We start from the raw sequence: 24,382 nt of genomic DNA on the forward strand, positions 1-24,382 counted from the left end.
AACGGATAGTGAACGGACCAAGTCAAAACCGGCCAAGAGGTCACGTCAGGAACAAAGGAGCAAGCAGTAACGGGTCAAAAACAGGCACGGGTCAAAATCCAAATAGCACAGGGTTCACAGTAACAAATAGCCATGGACAATTAAACACAGGCAACCTGTAGCTAGCAGGTTGCCTGTTTATATAGTGAAGAGCAGAGGTCATGTGACGTGGCCAGCGCCACATGACCTCCCTCCTGTCTGTAGCCGGGCGCCGAGTGCCCAGCTCGGCACTCAGCCTCCTTGAGGGTAACTATTGGAATGGGGGACGCCGGCCGAACAGAGAGGAAGCGTGCGGCCGGGCATGCTCCACCCCCCTTTACTCCGGTAACCAAGAAGCTGAGCGGCTCCCTGCTCAGTGCTACAGAAAGACACGGCGAGCGTGTCTGCCGCCTTGTCATCCCAGGGCCCCGGCGGTGCAGGAGAGGAGAAGCACGCCACCGGTGCCCTGTGACATGCACAGTAACAGGTCTTTGAGAGCCAGAATTCTTGCTGTTTCTCAGGTGTTCAAATACTTATGTTCAGCAGTGCAAGACAAATAAATTATTAAAAAATCATAAAATGTGATTTTTTAATTTTTTTTAAATTCTGTCTCTCAGCGTGGGAATCCACCTATAATGTGAATTTCAGACCCCTCCATGATTTCTAAGTGGGAGAAATCGCAGGGTTTTCAAATACTTCTGTTCCTCACTGTATGTACTAATAAGGTCTTGATTATATTTACTAAGGATGTACTGTGTGTTTGATTCTATATTGGAGTGGTACAATATCTATAAAGACTATATTAGTAAATGCCAAATCATCATCTTACAAACACATTGGTTAACAATAGTCAAAAAGTGGACGGACAACCCCTTTAACCATTTTTGGCATTGTTAAAATGCAGCATGCTCTGTGTATGGGTACTGCCACACATTTGGGTTTTTTAATACAGTTTTTGAAGCCAAAAACTAGAGTGGATTGACAAAAGTAGATACGTTGTATCTGCCATTTGTACTTTCTGTCCTGTTATGATCCACTCCTGATTTTGGCTTCAAAAACTGCATCAAAAAGCCTGAACGTGTGGCAGTAGACTATGGCTTTTTTTTTTCTTTGGGAAGAAAAACATGCAAAAATATGTGAAGAAAGTCTTATGAATAACTTTATGCTGGGTGCACAATCAGTACTGTCAGTGTCAGGCTGTCTAGGGACACACATCTTTGACAACCTCAATGGTAACACCCAGTTGTCAATGTATTCATACATTTTCTAGATGTAGATATAAAGGAGGAACAGATTAATGCAGATTTGTAAGAAAGGTGCTCCAGAATTGTCATTCATAGGGAATTTACTAAAAAAACACATGTGAGGATTAGTGACAGGTCCTCTTTAAACCAGTTTATAAAAGAGTCAATAAGGAATACAAAAGAAGCCATAAAGCACATGTAAGTTTCCTAACCCATCTCAGATGTTGCATTCTCCTTCATCATCACAAGATGTCAGGATTTGTACTATTCCTGCTCTGTGAACCCAAGCAGAAAAAAAGTCTGCAGGTTTAGACAAAGCAAGTTTGTTAAGAAAAAGTTTTCATCCCATTAAACAGTGCAGTGCCTCCTCTGAGCTGCATACAAATATCATGCAAATTCCTCACAGCAACAAAGATATGAAGACCCTGCTGGACTAGCCCTGAAACCCAAGACAGAAGGTATAAAGAAAGGAAGAAGTTAAAGAATCAAAGGCAGATCCTCAAGTGGAGAGCATTTGGGATTCTTTTGTGCGGATTGAGCATCCATAAGAAGAACATTTTCTTCAGGTTTCTGGAAGTTCAGAATAACTATGGCTGCATTGTGCACCTTCCATTTGGGTTTAAAGCCTCTTCTCCTTGTTACATTTCTTTTGGTTTGTGATGGACAAAGTAGTACTAAAGAAGGTGGTGAACCTTCCTGCTATGGAGGTTTTGACCTGTACTTCGTGTTGGACAAGTAAGTGATGGTGAAGCATTATGGCACTGACTAATTCCTTTTTAAGCAATGTATAGAATGCCTTGGTCTACCTCTTGCATCAAAAGACAGGTTGTGTGTCAAGTCAACAAGTTATTTGAGGTGTCTCGCCAGATTATTAGTGGAAATGCTGTGAATTGACCCTCGGCTGCATGCATAGATCTTTTTTAGATTGCTTATGCAGTTGGGTTATTGACCTGAAGTAAAAAAGTAGACTTAAGTGTACTGCTGTGGTTATGGGTCAGCTCATGACCTACTCCAAGATGATGACCCATATTAGATTTCAGGTAACTAACTTCTAAGTTCTTCAGGATAGTTTTAAGTTTCAGTGAGGGTCAACTCATAATATCAGAGGATAGCTACTGGACAGACTGATGACACTGTATGACATTAATCAACCAACAACACAGGGATGTTCAGTAAATCGTCTGTCTCTTCTGTTCTATGCAACTGGACACAACAAACATGGCATCTACACGAAGGTGGCAGAGTGGCAAAAAAAAAGCCAGCTGATTGCGATGCTTTATTGCATGCAGATTTAGGAGTGCTGAGATTGTCATGTGGCACAACTTATTGTTATGTGGTGGCCTAAAAGAATAAAGGCAAATGTGTTGCAGTCTTAAAGATTTGTAATTATGCATAAATTATGCAAATGTACAATTGGCTAGTTAAATATGCAAAGTAGAGTGGCTGATCTTGAAGATATGGTATAGGAAGGCACAGTTTTGACTGAACTCGTAGATTTTTTTATTTATTTTTTTAATAGTAAGAAACTAGAAAGCTGTTTGCAGACCCACATATGCGGGGCAAATGGTGTGCAGATGTGAACCTGGAAAAACAATGTGTATAATACTTCGGCAGGATCTATCACATTCACCTCCTCCATATTTTCTCACGTTATGTAATATGAAAGCAGCTCCAACATACTTACGATATAATGCCGTGGGTAGATGGAAGGATACAATAGAGGGTAGATATATGGTTATTGAAGTGTGTAGCCAGCACAGCATGACCTCACAAGTTCTAAGTTGGGGTTTCAGCTCTGCTTCATCTTCACGTTCATGGACAACTTGCCCAACCATGGACTTTTTAGCGCAATTATACTAGTCTCTTGCTGAATAGTGGTGCCATGGGAATAAATACCAGGGTAGTATGTATGCCAGCCTCTATATGGGTCAGCCCCATAGGTTGTGCTAACTTTAGGGTGATGGAAGGTAAAGGTGTATTTAAATGAATGTAGGTTCCTAGGAGACCAACGAAAGGAAGACACATGGGACAGAATGAAGAAAATATGACGGAGTGGTGCTCCATTCCAAGTTGTGCTATAGGGCCCCATAGATTCTTACTACACCCCTTAGTGGTACGGTACTTTTAGTCAGGTATTATATGGGTATTTAAGTAGACATTAAAAAAATTCCATAACAGTTTCTAACTTTCTTCTTCTAAGACTCCCCTTGAAATGAAGAGATTACTATGGATCAGTGCTGAATGAGTGCACATATCTGGAGGCTTGAAAAATAGCTGAGCCAGCTGTTTCCTGTCTTCAGCTGAGTCTTTGCCTGCGTCCCTGCTGCAGATCTGCCAGCTGTGCTCATGGAAGCAGGCTTAGAGTTTCAAGCTCAAGGCAGAGATGCCTTGAGAGGCTATATATCTGCATGGGCTTCATACTATTTAATGTGTCTCTGTATTTTAGGTCAAAAGGAATATATACATCTGACGAATCGGTCTGCCGTTGATCAGACCTCTAATACATTCAATATTGATTGTACTGGCTGATTTCCTCATGATCTAGACAACAAAAGACATTAATGACATCATTACATGCACTGAGCTTCCCAAATTATTCTTCCCAGGGCAGGACACCAGTCAAAATGTCACAAGTTCTGCAGATAAATGTGTCTCATGAACATTGCAGAAGCCAGTTATTCCTAGAATACAGGAATTCCGGAGTTGCCATACAGATGGCCAATCCCATACAGATGGCCAATCCGTTATAGAAGTGCTGTGCGCACTGAAGCAATATACCCTCTCCACAAGCAGCAAAGTCCATAACCCTAAGCGAGCATTATATTTGCTAACATGCACAGTTCCTGTGATCCTAGACAGTCTATAGCTTTTCTTTTTCTTCTCCCAGAATAATGGCACTTGTCCTGAATATGTAGGGATGGAAAACCTTTTGTAGAAGGCCTCACACTAACATATGCAGCTCCTCACACTTCAGCTGCTTAGGCAAGGCTCTCTAGCTGATGCAATCAGACAATTCTAGAAAGCACCTGACTCAGAGAGGGAGTCTGAGCATGGCATAATAACTAAGCTGCACCACCTATATACAGCTCTTGGGATCACAGTCTAAGCAGGAAAAGTACATTAACCCTTAATGGTAGATATTAACCCATTTAGCATTGAATTAACCCTTTGCAGTAGCCCTCTGGGACACTGCATTTGTACTAACCATTCTGTGTCTATATTTGTTTTATACCGAAGATAAATTTGTAAGTAATATTTAAGGAGAACCTGTCAGCAGGATTAATCCTATTAAACCAGGCTTCCTGTATTGTGAAAATCAGTTCCTGAGAAAAATAATTTCATACTTTATGGAAATCAAGGCTTTAAAGCACTGAGAGGCGGTGCCTGCACTGGAGAGCTCGAGGAGCTGAGCTGCACTGAGCAACTAGGCCTTCCCCTCATTTGCAGTACCACAACCGAATTTCAAAGGAAATATATCATTTTAATCACGAGGATCAACCCTACTAGGCAGTATGATCCAGCTGACAAGTGCTCTTTAAAGTCTAACATTCAGATTTAGCTATAACTGCAGGCAAAGGGGTTGCATGAAGAAAATCCCCTTCCATATACCATGCCTGTTATGAGCCACTCTGTAAATCAGCTCCTTCTCTAGGAAACCAAAACCATCTGTGCATGACATGTTTAGCCATTCATCTGCATGGCCAGCACGTGATGCTACAATACAACTAGTGCTGATAGCCAGAGATTAGAGAAGTCATCTTCTAGAAAAAAGGGTAATGTTAAATAAAAAAAAGTTTAATTTAAAATCACCCCTTCTTCCGATGTTCCACTCCACGCAATTTTAACCATGCAAAGACACTAGAAAATCAGCTCTCTAGTTTGATGACCCTCTGACACAAATGCCCATAAGCCACCTTCTTGGACCCTTGTTAATTGGATCATGGGGATAAGTGGCTGTTGAGATTATTTACTGGGACAGCATAAGGGCTTGTTCATACAAACATGCCGTATTTTGCGGTCTGCAAATTGTGGGTCCGCAAAACACGGATGCCGCCTGTGTGCCTTCCGCAATTTGCAGAACGAAACGGACGCCCCTTTATAGAAATGCCTATTCTTGTCTGCAAAATGGACAAGAATAGGACATGACTCAGAATTTTTGCGGGGCTACGGAACAGAGCAGCGGATGCTGACAGCACGCGGAGTGCTGTCTGCATCTTTTACGGCCCCATTGAAGTGAATGCGGCTCGGATGTGGAACCAAACCACGGTCGTGTGAGTGAGCCCTAAGTTTTAGGTCTTGAGTGAAGTACACCATTGAACTTAGACAACCCCTGAAACCTGGGGTGGACCTTGACTTTTTTTGTAAAGAAGAAAACGTTTGATTATTATATGGCGAGTGAAGTTACTAATATTCAGGTTCGAATGAGTTCATGGTTGGTGATTTTTTTATATTTAATTGGCTATAATGCACAAGAGAGAAATAATAATTGACCCAACCCAACCATGGAAGGAACAACTGGCTGAGCATTGTGGAAGACTAAGTTCAGCAATAACGTAGCTGCCAAGAGTTTCCCATTCCTGACCTAAAATGTGGTTGTAATGAATATTCCACCGACTTGGCTTCCAAAAAGTTGTTCAGCGCTGTCGGCTTTAACTGGCAATGCCACCTAGTGGAATAAAATACGCTATAAGCATTGACCACTTCAAGTCACTTTAAAGAAATAGCATTACATTTCATTACAGTCCAGGGTTCGGTTGTATATATTTTCCTGGGAAGGTATGATGTTAATCCAAAGAACCTTCCCAGAATATGAGAGGCTGTGGATATCCCTTGGATTAAAAGCTAATACTTCTCAGTTGTTCACAAATTAGATGCAGAGGTTGTGAAAAAAAAGTAAACCCTATCTTGACGTTTAAACTATTCTGATGATTTAAAGAGAATGGGTCCAAGATGTGAAATGTAATCTTCCCCCAGTCCCACACTTACGTAGGTCCCTATGCATTCAATTACTGAGCTCAAGACCCACTTAAAGACATACAGTCATTTTACAGTGTTTGGAATGCTGTGAGAGGACCTCAGAGGAAACTGCAAAAATATATAGGGAAACACTCAAGTGACAATTTTTTTACTGCAATACTTTAGAATATGAAATTCTCTATGACCATTTATGTTAATATTGAAGCATTCCCACAGCAAGAGAGAGCAATACTAACAATAAATAAAAGGGGTATTCCAGTTACAGAAAGTTATCCACAGGATAAGGGATAACGATTAGATCAGTGGGGGCCCTACCGCTGAGACACCCAAAAGAATAGGGGACTCAAACCCCATGAAGCCCCCCAGAAATGTATGGAGTGGCTGGTTCAAAATGCCCACCGCCACTCCATTCATTTCTATGGGAATTCTGGAGATGGCCAATCTAAAAGTTATACCCTCTCCTGTGGATAGGGGATAACTTTCTGTAACCAGAATACCTCTTTAAGAATTTGGTATATAAAGGGGCAATACAGGCCTGCAAAATTGGTGATTTATCCAGTGTTGGACTGGGGATCCTTGGGCCCACCAGAGGAAATGATTCATCAATTGAATCAAAGAAATAGACCCTAGTGGCAACTGACTGGTTCCAAAGGCAGTCAAATTTTTTTTTTTCTACTGGATCTTTGTGGCCCATTTTGGAATCAGAGCCTGGGCACAGCGGAGGATCCTCTGGTATTCTAGTGGGCCAGCCAACCCTGGTCACATCCCCTCCTACTTTGTTTACCAGTCACAGCTCCATATTTTGGTATTATAGCTCACTGCAACTACCCATTCAAGTAAATGGGAGTGGACTGTAAAACCAGGCACAGCGAACACAAAAGTATAGCACTGTGTCTGGTTAATAAGGATGGGGACACAGCATTGCAATGCAATCAGCTGATTAAAAGAGGTGCTGTAATATTCATGGCCTACCCTTTGGCCATAAATGTTGTAGTTTCAGAGAGGCCGTATATGAACAAATAATTGAAATAATAGTTGAGTGGATACATTTAACAACTTATTTGTGCTGATTCTGACTTACAGTACGTATTGAAGTCCAGAGCTGAAATCACAAGTCTCTATAGGGCTGAGGTAGACAGTGCTATGTCTATGTGAAGTGAATGCAGCAGTGGATTTACCCCTTTAATGCAAATCCCAAAAGCAAGTTCTGCATAGGATCTGGGCCAGTAACAGAATGCTTCAAGGTTCTGGTTTGAAATTGTAAATCCAACTCTGGCTCCAGGATCGCAGCTCACACAACCTTTTTGATTAGATTGAGTACACAGAAAAACTGTGGAGTAGTGTGTAAGCCATCTCGGTGTGTACTTTTGTAAGATGTTATGGTACCCCATTGGAGACACAAATTGTATAGTATAGTTGCAGTACCTCACCTAAATTGTTATTGTTGCTTAAATGCTATTAGATGTATTGTATAACCCATATAACTTTGTATTGATCAGTCAGGGTTAAGCTTTGTAATAAACTTAGGTCTGCCTCTAGTTCTGAGTGTGACTCTAGTGTTAACTGAGGAACTGAGAGGAGCTTCATATGGTCACTTCTTGGAGCTTTGCATCAAAAAGGCCATCTCTGCTTCACAGTACCGCAGAAAGAGAGAAAGAACTAGAAGGCTCAGAATCTGCATGGCTAAGCATTGGAGCTAGTCAGTAAGGTATTACTGCCATGACAGGGACAATGCTAATACAGCCTTCCATACTTGGACACAGTGCTGAGCACCCATATTTTAATCCTTTAGTACCCCTCAGTCTGGGAATTACAGACATGTTTGTGAGAGCCTTATTGCCAGCCTTATATTATGCAGAGAAAGAGAGACTTTGGAGAGATAGAGTGAAGGAGTACTACAAACCCCATCCTGGCCTACACCCATACATCACTATCTGGGAAGATTTGCACTGAGAATAAGTGACATGTTGGCTGGATCTAGTGACTGACTGGGGGTGAGAGAAGCCTCAGTCAGTCAGTCTGTAGCTGTAGCTCACGCTCAGACAGTACAATACTGCAGTCTGAGCAAGGAGCCACAGAAAAGGAGGACACCCAAGCATTCATCCTGGCCTTGCACCGGACAGAGGACAGGGAGCCGGGAAACCAGATTGTCTGGTCTAAACCCAAGCATCTGGCCACCCTACCCCAGCGTCATTTGCCAACGTCATTGTGACGAATACCAGGCCTCGTGCCCTCTTGACGTCACCTACGTCGAGCTAACGAGACGCAGTATGGTCACTTGTTACCAAAGCGTGACATTACGCCCTCCAGAGGAGCAGGTAAAGTCAGCTTGGTACATTACACAGACACAAGCTGAGAGAGACTTTTCACGGCCGCAGTAAAAACAGCGCTGTCTCAACCCGAGAAATCTGCCACCAGTTTCTTGTATATATAAGCCCGGTCTGCTAACGGGATTATATAGGGTGTGAAACCAACCCGGGGTAGCTTATAACTAGGCCGAAACACAGACGTGGGGATTCGTGATTGAGATACAAGATAGAACAAGATTAAATTATATATGTAATCACCTTAAGGGCACACTAGATATAACACTATACACACAGAGAATATATACAGTGGTCTGAGGTTACAGATACAAGTGATATAGGTACAACAGGGTTAAGCAGAACAATAAGTCAGTTTACCGGATATATGAGTCTTTTGGGTAGTGATGAGGTCTTAGCTGTATTCACGTCGGAGGCAGTGATGTCAGCTGGTTACAGGTCCCTCCAAACACATTGCACGATGTGACCCCCTTTCAGTGAAAGACCCGCCTGCTGGCTGGCACAAGCCTTTTAGCCTGTAGCTGGCCCCTCCCCTCACGGCCTTTGGAAGGGGTCCACCCCCCCTCTGCTGGACTGGCTGCAAATGACCCACAAAACCTTAAGGGTTTATAGCTCCAGTTCAGAAGGTTACAGGGAGATGGTTCTGGGACCAACGGATACACCTGGGTTCCAGCTATAACTAAAGTCCAAACATGGTGCTGCTATTGGGTTTCTGTGGGGAGATGGATATCTCCCTTCCCTGGCATCCCACCCTCAAACAAAGACCATGGGCATGTTCATCGTTGCCACCAGGACACAAACATGTATCCAGTTTGTGCCAGCGATGGCCGGGCAATTCATAATTCCTTATGAAATGTAGGTGCCAACATGTCTGGGAGGTATCATTGATCCTGGCAAGGGCTGATACCTCCTGCTGGGTGTTTTCCTGCAGGATCTGTGCTGTCTGACTGGAGGTGTGAAATGTAACCAAATGTGGCCTGCTAGGAGTTTTCTGCTATCTGGCTGCGGCTTTGAAGCAGGGCCCCCCTGTGAAGCTTGATTTCCTCTGCCATCTTTCAGCAAATGGTGGGTGTGAAGACATGGCTGACAGTAAATATTAATCCATATTCCTCACAGTCATTATCTACATACATCTCCTGCCTTGTACTCATACAAAACTCATAATACAGAGGACACCCCAACTACCATCAGGCAGGAGCCCCAACATCAGGCCCAACATCAGGGTGTGCCCCAAGGCAAGAAAATGTGCAGCCTACTGTCACTGCTCGGCCCTAGGATGCCTCAGTGTAAGGATTGCCACTGTGAATAACTGTTGCAGCCAGAGCCACTACCACTCCCATCCTCGACTCTGCTTCTCTGGGGCTTGAGGCATAGTGTCTACATGGTATTGACTTTGGATGGTTTGAAACTTTCATGACTCTTGAGAGGAGCAGCTGGATGAAAGCGGATGGATCAGGACATTCCTATCTAAAATAAACCATGGTGTTTTGCATTGCACTCACAAAAGGGTTTATTTTCTGAGACAACATATTTAAATAAGCTTTAAACAGTGGAAGTGGAGCACCCATTATTTTTAGTAGAAGCTATATTCTCTTGTGAGATTAGAAAAACATGGCTGCTCTCTTTCAGAAATATCACCACTCAGCTGGTTGTGCCTAGTGTTACAAATCAGCCCTGTTCAAGTGAATGGATCTTAGCTGCAATACCAGACATAACCCAAAAACAAGAGTGGTATTGTTTCCGGCAGAAAGCAGCCATGTTTTTCTAATCTTAAAGAACCCGGTTAAAGAAAATTTTCAGGACTGAGACATTGATGACCTGGGGCCTGATATTTTTCACATTTTGTTTTGTTGAGGCTTTGTGCTAAAATAAAAAAAATAACGTTTTTTTTCCCCTATCATTTTGCAGTCAATTCCCCCCAACATCATTCTGTGAAAATATAATGATAGAAATCTTTGCTAATTAATTGAAAAGGAAAAACTAGAATCTTGAATTGACATAAGTATTCAGACCCTTTACTCAGGACTTAATTGAAGCACCTTTCGCAGTGATTCCAGCCTCCAGTCTTCTTGAGTATAATGTCACAAGGTTTGCACACCTGAATTGGTGGATTTTCTGCTATTCTTCTCTGCAGATTCTATCAAGCTCTGTCAGGTTGAATGAAGACTGTCGTGGACAGCCATTTTCAGGTCTCTCCAGACATGTTTGATTGGGTTCAAGTCAGGGCTCTGGTTGGGTCACTCAAGGACATTCACAGAGTTGTCCCTAAGCTACTTCCGTGTTGTCATGGCTGTATGCTGGTCACTGTCATGTTGGAAGCCCAGTCTGAGGTACAGAGCACTCTGGATCAGGTTTTCATTAAGAATATCTCTGTACTTTGTTCCATTCAGCTTTACCTTAACTCTGACCAATCTCCCTGTCCCAGATGCTAAAAAACAACCGCAGAACATGATGCTGCCACCACCATGCTTCACTGTATGGGTGGTATTAGGCAAGTGATAAGCAGTGCCTTGTTTCTCCAAAAATGTGCAGTATTCGAGAACCAGGTACTTGCAAATTGTTTTGTTCTGTAATGCTATTTAATGTTATTTTATGTGTTCATATATTGTAATGTACCCAGCATAGCTTTGGTATGGATGAGACAGAGTTAGCCACCCTACCTCAGCCCCTAGCTCAGTCTAGCTAGTGTAGTAGTGGGTTAGCAGAGGAAGAGAGAGGAAGCTGCTACATGTTCTTCACTCCTCACAAGACTGGACCAAAGATCCTGAGAATCACCGTCTTTGAGCGAAGTTATGGAAAACTTAATTTGGATGCTTTAACGAATTTCACAAAGAATTACTTGATCACAAATCGCATTCCATTGTATGTAGTGGGCATTCATTACAGATTGCGGCATCTGACTTTACAATTGAGGCCTTTCAGGGGTTAATGAGGGTTAGAAAAATACATTACTCATTTTATCCATTTGCTCGCAGAGAGCCATTGTGGCCATCTTGATTGAAGAAACCACACGAAATCTCAACCATAGATTCTGCAGAAAGAGAATTTGGGAAGATAGAGAGAAAAGAGTACTATGTTTGCCATCCTTGCTCAAATCCATACTAAAAATCCATACCAAAATCTATACTAAAAATCCATGGCTATCTGCTTGGTTTTTGCTTTAATATGCATTGTCAGCTGCGAGACCTTATATAGACAGGGGTGTACCTTTCCAAATCATGTCCAATCAACTAACTTTACCACAGGTAGACTCTAATCAATGTGTAGAAACATCTCAAAGATGACAGAAATGGGAGGCCCCCAGAGCTTAATTTCAAATGTCATAGCAAAGGGTCTAAATACTTATGTCCATGCAAAATGTTAGTTTTTCTTTTTAAATAAATTTGCAAGGGGGATTGAGTGCAGAATGATCGGGGACAACTTGAATTTTTTTTATTTTAACACATGGCTGAAACAGAACAAAATGTAAAAAGTGAAAGGGTTTGAAGACTTTCCAAATACACTGTATATTAAATGTTTGCCCATAAAGCTACATACCAATCTTCTCAGTTGCTCCTGTTGTATAAAATGGTGCCTGCAGATCGCACTATATGTTCGATGCAACAGGGTCCCTTTAAAGGTGTTTTCTCATAACATTTATCGCATGTCGCTGGGATATGCCACAAATGTCACGTAGGTGTGGGTCCCACTCCTGGGACCTGCTCATATCTTGAAAATGGTGCCCCTTATTTGAAGGAGAGCACAACGTGCAAATGCAGGCACAATTCACCACTATGGGGCTGCTCCCAATTTAACGTCAGAGGTCCCATTCCCGAGATATGATCCGTTCCTAGAGGTGGAACCTACACCCATCTGAAAGTTGTGGTATATGCTATCGTAGCAATATGCCACAAATGTTTAGATTGTAATACCCCTTTAAGGAGTAGTGTTCCCCCTCAAAATTTCTTGAATTGTAAAAGTATGTTCACTCGGAAGCTTTATTATACTATTATATGGTCAAATAAGTCCTTGATGATTCTTATAACTCACAGCAGAAAAAAAAAAGAGAGGAAGACCCTAGGGTCCATGCACACGTCCGTAGTGTATTGCGGATCTGCAATACACCTGGCCGGCAGCCACCATAGAACTGCCTATTCTTGTCCGCAATTGCGGACAAGAATAGGACATGTTCTATTTTTTTGCTGAGCCGTGGCCTGGAAGTTCGGGGCCAAAGCCCGGAAGTTCGGGGCCGCGCTCTGGAAATGCGGATGCGGAGAGCACATAATGTGCTCTCCACATCTCTTCCGGACCCATAAAGAATGAATGGGTCCGCACCCATTCCCGATATTGTGGAACGGATGCGGACCCATTTGCGGACGTGTGAATGGACCCTTAAGGTGAGCTGTGCATGGGCCCTTACTGCTTTTCTCAACCTCAGACATGTCGGCCGGCTCTAGTGACTGAAGTGTTGTGTCACGGAGAACTCCCTCAGGCTGCTGCTCCCTGGGAATCAGTGCAGTGGAATTATAGTACTGAAGAATGAGGCCAGAGATAAACAAATCAACATCTTTTTTGCTAATTACAACAAAGAACTTTAAATACATACAGTAGCAGCAGGTTTTAGTGCAATTCTTCTCTGGCACCGGCAAGGATATTGAGGCAGGTTGATTGATGGTAATTCAGCACTTAGGTGATACTGACCTAGCGATCGTTTGGTGATGGGTGGCTTAGCTCTATTCCCTCACTTCACAGAAGTGTCTGTAGAAGCTGAATATAGCAGTTCACTTTGCTGAGTGATGGTCCTCTCCACTCTAGACAGGAACCCTTCCCTATCTTGGCAGGAAGCAGGACCAGCCCACTTCTACCACGAGGGGGGAAACAGGGTGTTTAACCCTGTTCCTGCCCACCTTTGCCATTCCTTCCTTGCTGGTAGTAACAGCCAGGAAACAAACAGTGAAATACATAAGATAACAACATACAATTTGTAGGACCCCCAGGTCTCGGTTACTACACTTTCGCTGTATGGAGGACAGGGTGCCAGAAAACCGGACTTTCTGAACTAAAGTCGAAGGTCTGGCCACCCTAGTAGGAGGTTTCTCAAAGACAGTATTATACAATGCAGTCCACCTCTCTGTGTTGGTCATAGACAGATGTATGCGGCAGAAGACCTTTGTACACAACTGTATGTGGCCCCTTGGTGTCCAGCAACAGATTGGTAAAGAGTTAGGTGCTTGCTGTTAATCATCACCCTGTTTCAAAACCCTTCTCTATTACAATACCTTCACCAATGTTGATGGTGGACTGCAAACCATAAGTAATTAATAGAGCTTTACATGCAAACCAGTAGAAAGTATATATATATATATATATATATATATATATATATATTTAGTAAGAGAGAGGACCTCTTGGATTACAGGGCCCATGTGCCGCTGCACACATGATATGTCCACCACTGCTATGGGTCATATAGGCACTGCATCCAGTGGTTACGTAACTTTATTTTCTTCATTTGTAATATATTTCTATATTGATTTAACATGACTTTAGAATAAGCCAACCTGAGGTCAAGATCATTCTTCCGTTTGAGAATATTATTTTTGCAGAGGAGTTCTGCTACAGTCGCACTAGTTTGTATGCTATTTGTCAGATGTATTAGTGCGGATGTACTGCAAAAATGTGCCCAGAAACGTTTCTGTACAATTGAGCGGTGAGGTCATTACTTGAGAAGATGCCAAAAAAAATATATAATTATGCCCAAGCTAATCATTGACATAAACCATCCAAAGCAGACTCCGTCCCATTGACGTTCAGCGCATATGGTCTGCTTCCCACTGGGCTTTATAAAAGTCTGGCCCACTCAACATCTCTTAACTCTTCTTCTGCTGGTCTAGACAGCAACTGGTATGTTAGGTGTAAAAGAAAAAAACACCACGACTATAAGAACTTGTCTGATTGTGGTTGAAATATCATGGTGTATGTGATTGCTTACTATATGGCATTTTAGGAACTGGCATAAATCCCGCCTATAATGTTGGGCCTCAATTTTGGTTAAAATCTTGAGAATCGATGATGGAAAGAATTAAAGTACTGTATATCAGAACAGAACACAGAGGGTGGAGTGACGGCTAGTGCTATCTAGAGACTAGTGTACGATATTTCCTGTGTGTGTGCGCTGTCTGTGGGGGTCATTATTAGAATTCATGGAATTTGTCAGCTACAGTATATAAATTATGGAGAAGTAGACTGGATGTATTGGATTGAAACCAGTGGCTCACAGCACAGACTATACTGCCACCAGCAGCATCTGCAGTCAGATGAAGAAAAAGTTTTTCTGTGTAGATGTGAAGTTGATTGTCACTGCTGAAGAAGGCATTCAGGCATGTTCACAAACAGCAGATTTGTTCCAGAAATTCCTGCAACTGTCCCATTTACCTGAATGGGATTTGCAAGAATCCACGTGTATGCAAGAGATGAATTACCATTAAGGGCGGGTTCGCATGGGCGTTATTGAATTCCGTTTTAGGTTCTGGCGACAGGACTATTTTTCCGTCATGTATAAAGGAACCAGACGGAACCGTTATTTGTCCCCTTTGTCATGTATAAGGACGGAGCAAAACATACTGGGCCAGATTTATCATTAGTCTGACAGCTCACTCCACTTTCACATATGGCTAAAGTCAGTTTTAGCCAAGTCAGATTTATGATTGGCCCTTTAAGACTGTAATAAATGTGGTTTGACGGTAGCAGTTTATCTGTCAGTAAGCAGCTTTACAAAAGTCACACGTCCTTACGAAAAAGTCGCATGTTCTATTAAAAAGTCTCATAAGATAAGCATGGTCCTTACTGGAGTGAAATTGCGCATTTTTTTAGCGACTTTTTAAATAGTCCCAATAGTAAATCTGTCTAGAGATTAATATAAGAAAACAGGCCACTTTCAGAAAACTGGCGAGCATAGTGCAGAGCAGATTTGTGCGCAGTTTTAGCGATTGCGCATTTTTTTGCGACTTTTTCACTCCATTATTCTATCTTGAGCTAATGATAAATCTGGCCAAATGCCTCTTAAAGGTTTCTATTTTGCATTCCGTCCTAGAATTCCGTTATGTTCCGTTATAAGTCTGTTATAACAGAACCTATAATGGAATTCCCTAATGGCAATGCAACATGTCAGGAACAGATTTTCGATCACAGAAATATTTTCCATAAATGTAGAAACACTCTTAAAGGGGTTTTATTTTTCAAATACACATCGTGGACGCAGACAGGACACAGGTGAATGAACAGGCCTGTTCATTCACCTGTGTCCTGTCTGCGTCCACAATGTGTATTTGAAAAATAAAACTGCAAACAGCAACTTTGTGACCAGTGGTGAGTGCCGCAGTGCTTTTTTCTTCTGCTATCATCATAATTACTATATCACCGACAGAGCACCACCGTGAAGGTTCGGGATCCAAGTGTTTTATATGCTCCAGTGACTGCATGGGTGCATGTAGCAGTGCCGGTTGCGTTCTTTTCTCTCATTCCCTGTGACTCTTAAAGGGGTATTCCCATCTGGGACATTTTTGGCATATCGCTAGGATATGCCATAAATATCTGACAGGTGTGGGTCCCACTTCTGGGACCCAGTGTTTTCTCTAAAACAGGGTCCTGAAGAGCACACAGCCCACGGCACGTATGTGGCCACCCTCCATTCACCACTATGGGACACAGGAAAATAGTCTCAGCTATTATTGTAAGTCTCATAGTGGTAAATGAAGAGCTGGCTGCACTTGCGGGACTTACTCTCCGTTCACTGATATGGGACTTCCAAAAATATCTGAGCACACTTGCATATAGCAGTGTATTAAGAGGACATGGCACATGCACATGCACAGATCTCCACTCATTGCTGGGTTCCATTCTTGAAATAGGAGCGATTCCCATGTCTTAGATGTACCAGACGTGGAAATACCTTTAACAAATTTAATTTAAAAGGCAAACTGACTCTGAAATATTGAAGTGGGAAGATGTTCCATACTTTGCATCTCAATGTAGCATCTATTCTTACCAGTGATCCACAGGCTATTAGTATTGGGTGGGTCTAGACCCAGGATCATAAGCATCTGGTGAATGCTGAGGGTTTAATGGTAACAGACTTTAATCCCAGCAGATGACAGGGAATAGATGGGCCTCGGTGAGTTTTGGTGAGGGGACGCAACTATTTCTTGATCCAAATGAAGCCTCCTGTTTTGGAAACCTGTCTAAGGCTACTTTCACACTTGCGGCAGGACCGATCCGACAGGCTGGTAACCCTGTCGGATCCGTCCTGCGGCTATTTCACCGTGCTGCCGCTTCGTCCCCATTGACTATAATGGGGATGGGGCGGAGCTCCAGTGCAGACGGGGCAGAGCTCCATTTAAAGTGCCCTGTCTGACCTAGGAAGATTAAAATATTAAAGTAGACAAACCACCAGGTCCAGATGGCATACACCCCCGTATCCTAAGAGAATTATGTAATGTAATAGACAGACCCATATTTCTGATATTTAAGGACTCTTTATTGACAGAGAGTGTTCCACAGGATTGGTGCTTAGCAAATGTGGTGCCAGTGTTAAAAAAAGGGTCAAAAACAGAGACTGGAAACTATAGGCCTGTAAGTCAAACATCTGTCGTTGGTAAACTGCTTGAAGGTTTTCCAAGAGATTCTATTCTGGAGTCTCTCGGTGATGATAAGCGTAAAACATCAGCATAGTTTCATGAGGTATTGGTTCTATCAAACTAATTTAATCAGTTTCTATGACGAGGTAAGTTCTAGACTTCACCGCAGCCATTCAATGGATGTCATTTATCTTGACTTCTCACAACGATTTGACACTGTACCACATAAAAGGTTAGTATATAAAATGAGAATACTTGGACTGAGAGAAAATGTCTGTATGTGGGTAAGTAACTGGCTCAGTGATAGAAAAAAGAGGGTGGTTATTAATGGTACACACTCAGATTGGGTCACTGTCACTAGTGGAGTACCTCAGGGGTCAGTATTGGTGCGGTCACCGTCACTAGTGGAGTACCTCAGGGGTCAGTATTGGGCCCTATTTTCTTTAATATATCTATTAATGATCTTGTAAAAGGCTTGCACAGTAAAATATCAATTTTTGCAGATGACACTAAACTGTGTAAAGTAATTAACAAGGAAGAGGACAGTATACTGCTACAGATGGATCTGGATAGATTGGACGCTTGGGCAGAGAAGTGACAGATGAGGTTTAACACTGACAAATGTAAGGTTATGCACATGGGAAGCAACAATGCAAGTCACCAGTACATACTAAATGCATCTTATTTATGAGGTTATGTTTCAAACCCTCTGAGCATTAGGTAGTTTTTTGCTTTAAAGGGCCTTTCCAGGCTCCAGATATTTGCAATATATCATTAGGAGGGGTCATTAATATCCAATGAATGAGGGTTTGACACCCTGCAACCCCACCGATCAGCTGTCCCCTGCAGCCTTGAATGCCTGAAATTCCACTGGTAATGGAGCCGGAAGCAGAGCTCTTTTCATGGTGCAGTGACTGTGCTGGGTTACTGCAGCTCAGCCTCCATTCACTTGAATGGTGCAGTAACCCAGTGCGGCCAATGCACTTTAAATGTATCTGTTTTTCTGGCTCCATTCAAAGTGGTAGATCTGCAGAGAACAGTTGATCAGTGGGGGTGCCAGCTGTGGACCCCCATAAATTGGTCATATCAATACATCATCAACATGTGGAGCCTGGAAAACCCCTTTAATACCATACAGCTTTTTCTTTTTGATAAGCTTTTGGTTGTTTAAAAAAACAGTGAGTTTTGCTTTTCAGGGAAAAATATTGTGAAATGATGCAATAATCATGAGACATGGAATAAAGTTCTTATGTCTAGAACCAAGGCAAGCCATGAATAATTATTAACAAAACATGTTGGAAAAACATTCCATATCATGTTTGCACTTTGACGAGGTCTCGTTTAGAAAACCAATTTGTTAATTACTCTGGTAGGAATTCTGAGTTGTAGAGGAATAAGGGTGGGGCGTGGATATGCCTGTGCAGTCCATGGTCAGTCTATTGATGTTATCGGGCTCGATGTAATGCTTTATGTCGCCTGTGACGTCACTTTGCACTTGTGGCCATGTTCCCAGATTACAGCGATCGATTTATGCACTACTTCACTCTGTTCTGAGTATCTGCAGTGGCATCTACAGACTGTACATGTAATTTATATAAGCTACATATAGTAACAGTTTATACGGTTGAAAAAAGAAAAACGTCCATCAAGTTCAACCAAGGCAAAACAGAGGGTGATTATTAACGGTACACACTCAGATTGGGTCACTGTCACTAGTGGAGTACCTCAGGGGTCAGTACTGGGCCCTATCCTCTTCAATATATTTATTAATAATCTTGTAGAAGGCTTGCACAGTAAAATATAAATTTTTGCAAATTACACTAAATTGTGTAAAGTAATTAACATGGAGGAGGACAGTATACTGCTACAGAGGGATCTGGATATATTGGAGGCTTGGGCAGAGAAGTGGCAGATGAGGTTTAACACTGACAAATGTAAGGTCATGCACATGGGAAGGAATAATGCAAGTCACCCGTACATACTAAATGGTAAAACACTGGGTAACACTGACATGGAAAAGGACTTAGGAATTTTAGTGGATAGAAAACTAAACTGTAGAAACCAGTGTCAGGCAGCTGCTGCTAAGGCCAATAAGATAATGGGTTGCATCAGAAGGGCATGGCTGCCTGTGATGAGAACATAGTCCTACCACTTTACAAATCGCTAGTCAGACCACACATGGAGTACTGTGTACAGTTCTGGGCTCCTGTGAACAAGGCAAGCATAGGAATGGTGACTGAGGGGAGATCTAATAACTATGTATAAATATATCAGGGGTCAGTACAGAGATCTCTCCCATCAGCTATTTATCCCCAGGACTGTGACTGTGACGAGGGGACATCCTCTGCGTCTGGAGGAAAGAAAGTTTGTACACAAACATAGAAAAGGATTATTTACAGTAAGAGCAGTGAGACTATGGAACTCTCTGCCTGAGGAGGTGGTGATGGTGAGTACAATAAAAGAGTCCAAGATGGGCCTGGATGTATTTCTGGAGTGTAATAATTAGTGTTGAGCAAATAGAAGTTAATGAAGTAGAATTCGATCCAAATTTCAGGAAAAATTAAATTTGCCAGATATTTGAATTTCTTGACCCTTCGTGGTAATGAATCAATTCTTCCCGAAATGGTGGTAAAGAAAAAACCTACTCATCTGATCCATTTGATCGCGGAGAGGCCGCCGCACCCATCTTGATTGAAGAAAACACTCCAATTCTCACGCGCGCTGATCAGATCATCACACTTTTTACAAAACTGAAGCGACTGGTGTAAAAATGCAAAAAGTCGCAAAATTTTGCACAAGTAAGTATAAAAAGTCGCAAAAACGTTATTTCAAGATTTTTTGATGCCAGAATTCAGAAGAGAAGGTGTGATAAATCAGGGCTTGTGTTCTATGTAACATTTTGTGTAATTGTTTGTGTAATTCTCAATATGCCAATTGGCATATTAATAAATACAGTATATGAATAATTTGGTCTATACGAGAATGTGGACTGAGTAAATATCCGGTCTAGCACAACATTCAAACCTCAACAACCTAAAAGAGAGTTTACCAGTAATATGTTCCTGACAGAGTACTACAAGACCTTTCAGATGTAAGGTTCCATATGGTTGTAGGAGCAGACATATGGACCGTAATACAAAAAATGTCCTCTTGAACAGAAACAAGATGTTGCATCCCTTGTTTCTTGACTTTGATCAACAAATTCTCTCTCTATTACACATTGCTTATTATGACCATAGCATCTTGGTGACAACCGGTCTACAAGTTGATTATTTTTTACAGTCGTCTGATAATGGATGCTCGTAGAGCTATAGTTCATAAACCAAAATAACCATGTACTTCCGTTGGAGTTTGAAGTAACTTTTGGGCCTGAAAGAATTAACTCTTTCTGAAAGCCTTTTGACGCTTGAACCTGAACATGCTTGAAGAAAACCATCCTAAATTCTCTGAGCATTAGGTCGGTTATTGCTTTAAAGGGCCTTTCCAGGCTCCAGAAATGTGCAATATATGATTAGGAGGGGTCATTATTATATCCAATCAGTGAGGGTCTGACACCCTGCAACCCCACCGATCAGCTGTCCCCTGCAGCCTTGAATGCCTGAAATTCCACTGGGAAGTGAGCCAGAAGCAGAGCTCCTTTCATAGTGCAGTGACTGTGCTGGGTTACTGCAGCTCAGCCCCCATTCACTTGAATGGTGCAGGAACCGAGTGCAGCCTATGCACTTTACATGTATCTGTTTTTCTGGCTCCATTCAAAGTGGTAGATCTGCAGAGAACAGTTGATCAGTGGGGGTGCCAGGTGTGGACCCCCACAAATTGGCCACATCAATAGGTCATCAACATGTGGAGCCTGGAAAACCCATTTAATACCATACAGTTTTTTCTTTTTGATAAGCTTTTGGTTGTTTAAAAAAACAGTGAGTTTTGCTTTTCAGGGAAAAATATTGTGAAATGATGCAATAATCACGAGACATGGAATAGAGTACTTATGTCTAGAAACCAAGGCAAGCCATGAATAATTATTAGCAAAACCTGTTAGAAAAACATTCCATATCATGTTTGCACTTTGAAGGCGAGGTCTCGTTTAGAAAACCCATTTTTTAAATACTCTGGTAGGAATTCTGAGTTGTAGAGGAATAAGGGTGGGAGTGGATATGCCTGTGCAGTCCATGGTCAGTCTATTGATGGTATTGGGCTCGATGTAATGCTTTATGTCGCCTGTGACGTCACTGCGAGCAAAGAGAGCACTTGAGGCCATGTTCCCAGATTACAGCGATCGATTTATGCACTACTTTATCTCAAATATCTTCTGTTCTAAGTATCTGCAGTGGCATCTACAGACTGTACATGTAATTTATATTAGCTATAAATAGTTACATAGTTTATACGATAAAAAAAAAAGAAAAACGGTCATCAAGTTCAACCAAGGGATAGCTGGGGACTTGAATCCCAGAAGGAATTGAGACTCAGATTTCTACACATTTTCATAAGCAGTAATGTAATTTATAGTGTAGGGCGAGCATGGTCGGTCAAACACCATTTTGCTCTGAAGTACTGGCACTCACTGTAATGCTGTAGCCATGTTGGTTCCTGGCATTACAGTGACTGGCTGGCCGGAATGCGGAATCGGGTGCTATATAGCACCTGATGACACGTGGTTAGGCTCAGTCTTAGTCAGGGCGAGCTGCAGCAGAAGGGACAGATAGTGTAGGGACAGGAATAGTTTGTTTTTTGTTTTTTAGGCAGGGTTTAGTGTTGAAAGGTGTTAGAGACCCAAAAGTCCTTTTAAGGACTATTGTTTTTTCTGGCTGCAATATATATTATTAGAGCGACCTGCACTAAATTGCGTGCAATTATTTGGCCGCTGCTGACAGTGACACAACCTCTGCTACATCTGTTGTGTTACATTTGCGCATTCTAAATATCTGCAACATTCAGCGCAATTGTTTGGCCGCTGCTGACAGCGACATTACCTGCGCTACATCTCCTGTATAACATTTGCGCATCCTAAATATCTGTGATATTCAGTGTAATTTTTTTTGCCGCTGGTGACAGCGACATTACCTGCGCTACATCTCCTGTATAATGTTTGTGCATCCTAAATATCTGTGACATTCAGTGTAATTTTTTCGCAACTGGTGACAGCGACATTACCTGCACAACATCTCCTGCATAGCGTTTGCGCATCCTAAATATCTGTGACATTCAATGTAATTGTTGGACGCTGGTGACAGCAACATTACCTACGCTACAACTCCTGTATAACGTTTGCACATCCTAAATATCTGTGACATTCAGTGTAATTTATTTGCGCATACACTTACACAACCTGCTCTACTGTAGGTTTGACATACTTGCAAGCATATATACCATTTAATATGCAGTAAGGGACGGGGAAGTGGCCGTGCTGCTGATGGTTCACGCAGAGGGCATGGCCCTGGGCGCGGTGAAACTGTGCCTGCTGCCAGAGCACAAGAAACACACTCATCCACAATACCTAGCTTCATGTCCCAGTTTGCAGGGCGGCGCATGACACTACTCTCGAAGTCACACTAGTGCGACCAGGTGGTCGGTTGGAGTGCAGCAGATAATGCTTCCAGTCGGTTAAGCACCACCCTGTCTTCCACAAAGTCCAGTCTCAGTAGTCAAGAGTCTGGTCAACAGAATCCTCACCCCGATCCTCCTTCCTCCCACCATGGAGAGTCTTGCCAAACAAGTGATCCCACACTCAGATCTTCCGAGGAGCTCTTTTCCTCACCATTCCTTGATTTGGGCCTCTCGCCAAACCCGCTTGAAGATGGACATGAGGAGATCTTGTGCACTGATTCCCAAACTCTTGATCATTCACAGTCAGAAGAAGATGACGTGGGGAACGGCAATTTGTGTTTCACGAGGTGGATGATGATGATAAGACACAGTTGCCAATAAGTCAATGGCAATTAGTGTCTCAAGAGGTTGATGATGAGGATGAGACACAGTTGTCAATAAGTGAGGTTCTTGTTAGGTCAACAAGTCAGGAGGATGACCAGAGTGAGGAAGTGGAAGAGGAGGTGGTGGACGATGAAATCACTGACCCAACCTGGGAAGGTGGCAAGTCGAGCGAGAACAGCAGTACAGAGAGGGAGGGATCCGCAGCACCACAATAGGCTGGAAAAGGCAGTGGGGTGGCAAAAGGGAGAAGGTGGGCCTCACCAAACAGGCCCGCAACTGTTCCCCGGAGCACCCCCTTGCAGCAATCTCCCTTGCTAAGGGGTAGGTGTTCCGCAGTCTGGCGCTTTTTTTATGAAAGTGCAGACGATAAAAGAATTGTCATTTTCAACCTGTGCCGTACCAAAATGAGCAGGTGCATGAACACTAGCAACCTCACCACCACCAGCATGATCCACCACATGGCATCAAAGCAACCTAATAGGTGGGCCGAACGCCTGGGTCCACAATCAGTGTCTGCGGGTCACACCACTGCCTCCTCTTACTCTGTGTTACGTGCTGGCCAATCCCCTGTCCAAGACGCAGGCACCGATGCCTCCCGCCCTGCACCAGGACCTTCGCAAGCACCATCAGCTAGCACATCCACTTCTGTGTCCCAGCGCAGCGTACAGATGTCCATACCCCAGGCCTTTGAACGAAAGGGAAAATACCTAGCCACCCACCCACAGGCCATAGCACTAAATGCGCACCTTTCCAAATTGCTAGCCCTGGAAATGTTGCCATTTAGGCTTGTGGACACTGAGGCCTTCCGCAACCTGATGGCGGTGGCCGTCCCTGGTTACTCAGTCCCAAGCAGCCACTATTTTTCATGGTGTGCCGTCCCTGCCTCACACCAGCATGTGTCCCGTAACATCACCCGTGCCTTGACCAATGCAGTTATTGGGAAGGTCCACTTAACAACTGACACATGGACAAATGCTTTTGGCCAGGGGCGCTACATTTCCCTGACGGCACACTGGGTGAACGTTGTGGAGGCCGGGAGCGAGTCGTACCCTGGGATGGCACAGGTGCTACCGACACCAAGGATTGCGGGCCCTACTCCGATCAGGATTTCCGCCACCACCTACATTAGTGGCTGCAACCCCCCTTCTTCTCCTTCAACATAGGATAACTTTAACTTTAATTACCGTTCCTTTCTACTTAAGTCTGATGATCCTATATTTTCTCATTTAGGGGTTGTGTGGTCACATTTGCAGCTCTCTCCATTCACTTTTGC

The 24,382-nt window shown here is 42.9% G+C and overlaps 1 protein-coding gene across 2 annotated transcripts in view; it reads left to right on the forward strand.

The window, feature by feature from the left end:
* Window positions 1–1,596: 1,596 nt before the first annotated feature.
* ANTXR1 (ANTXR cell adhesion molecule 1) overlaps window positions 1,597–24,382 on the forward strand; it is a 207,805-nt gene continuing 185,019 nt past the window's right edge. Inside the window, exon 1 of one of the 2 annotated variants that reach the window (XM_044279268.1) lies at window positions 1,597–1,997. In XM_044279268.1, the coding sequence (XP_044135203.1) occupies window positions 1,852–1,997 (146 nt within the window). In that variant the 5' untranslated portion in view covers window positions 1,597–1,851. The remainder of the gene's footprint in view (window positions 1,998–24,382) is intronic. The other variant, XM_044279269.1, reaches the window with a different exon arrangement.

Source organism: Bufo gargarizans, chromosome 2 (assembly GCF_014858855.1).
Source record: "Bufo gargarizans isolate SCDJY-AF-19 chromosome 2, ASM1485885v1, whole genome shotgun sequence".
Classification (NCBI taxonomy): Eukaryota; Metazoa; Chordata; class Amphibia; order Anura; family Bufonidae; genus Bufo; species Bufo gargarizans.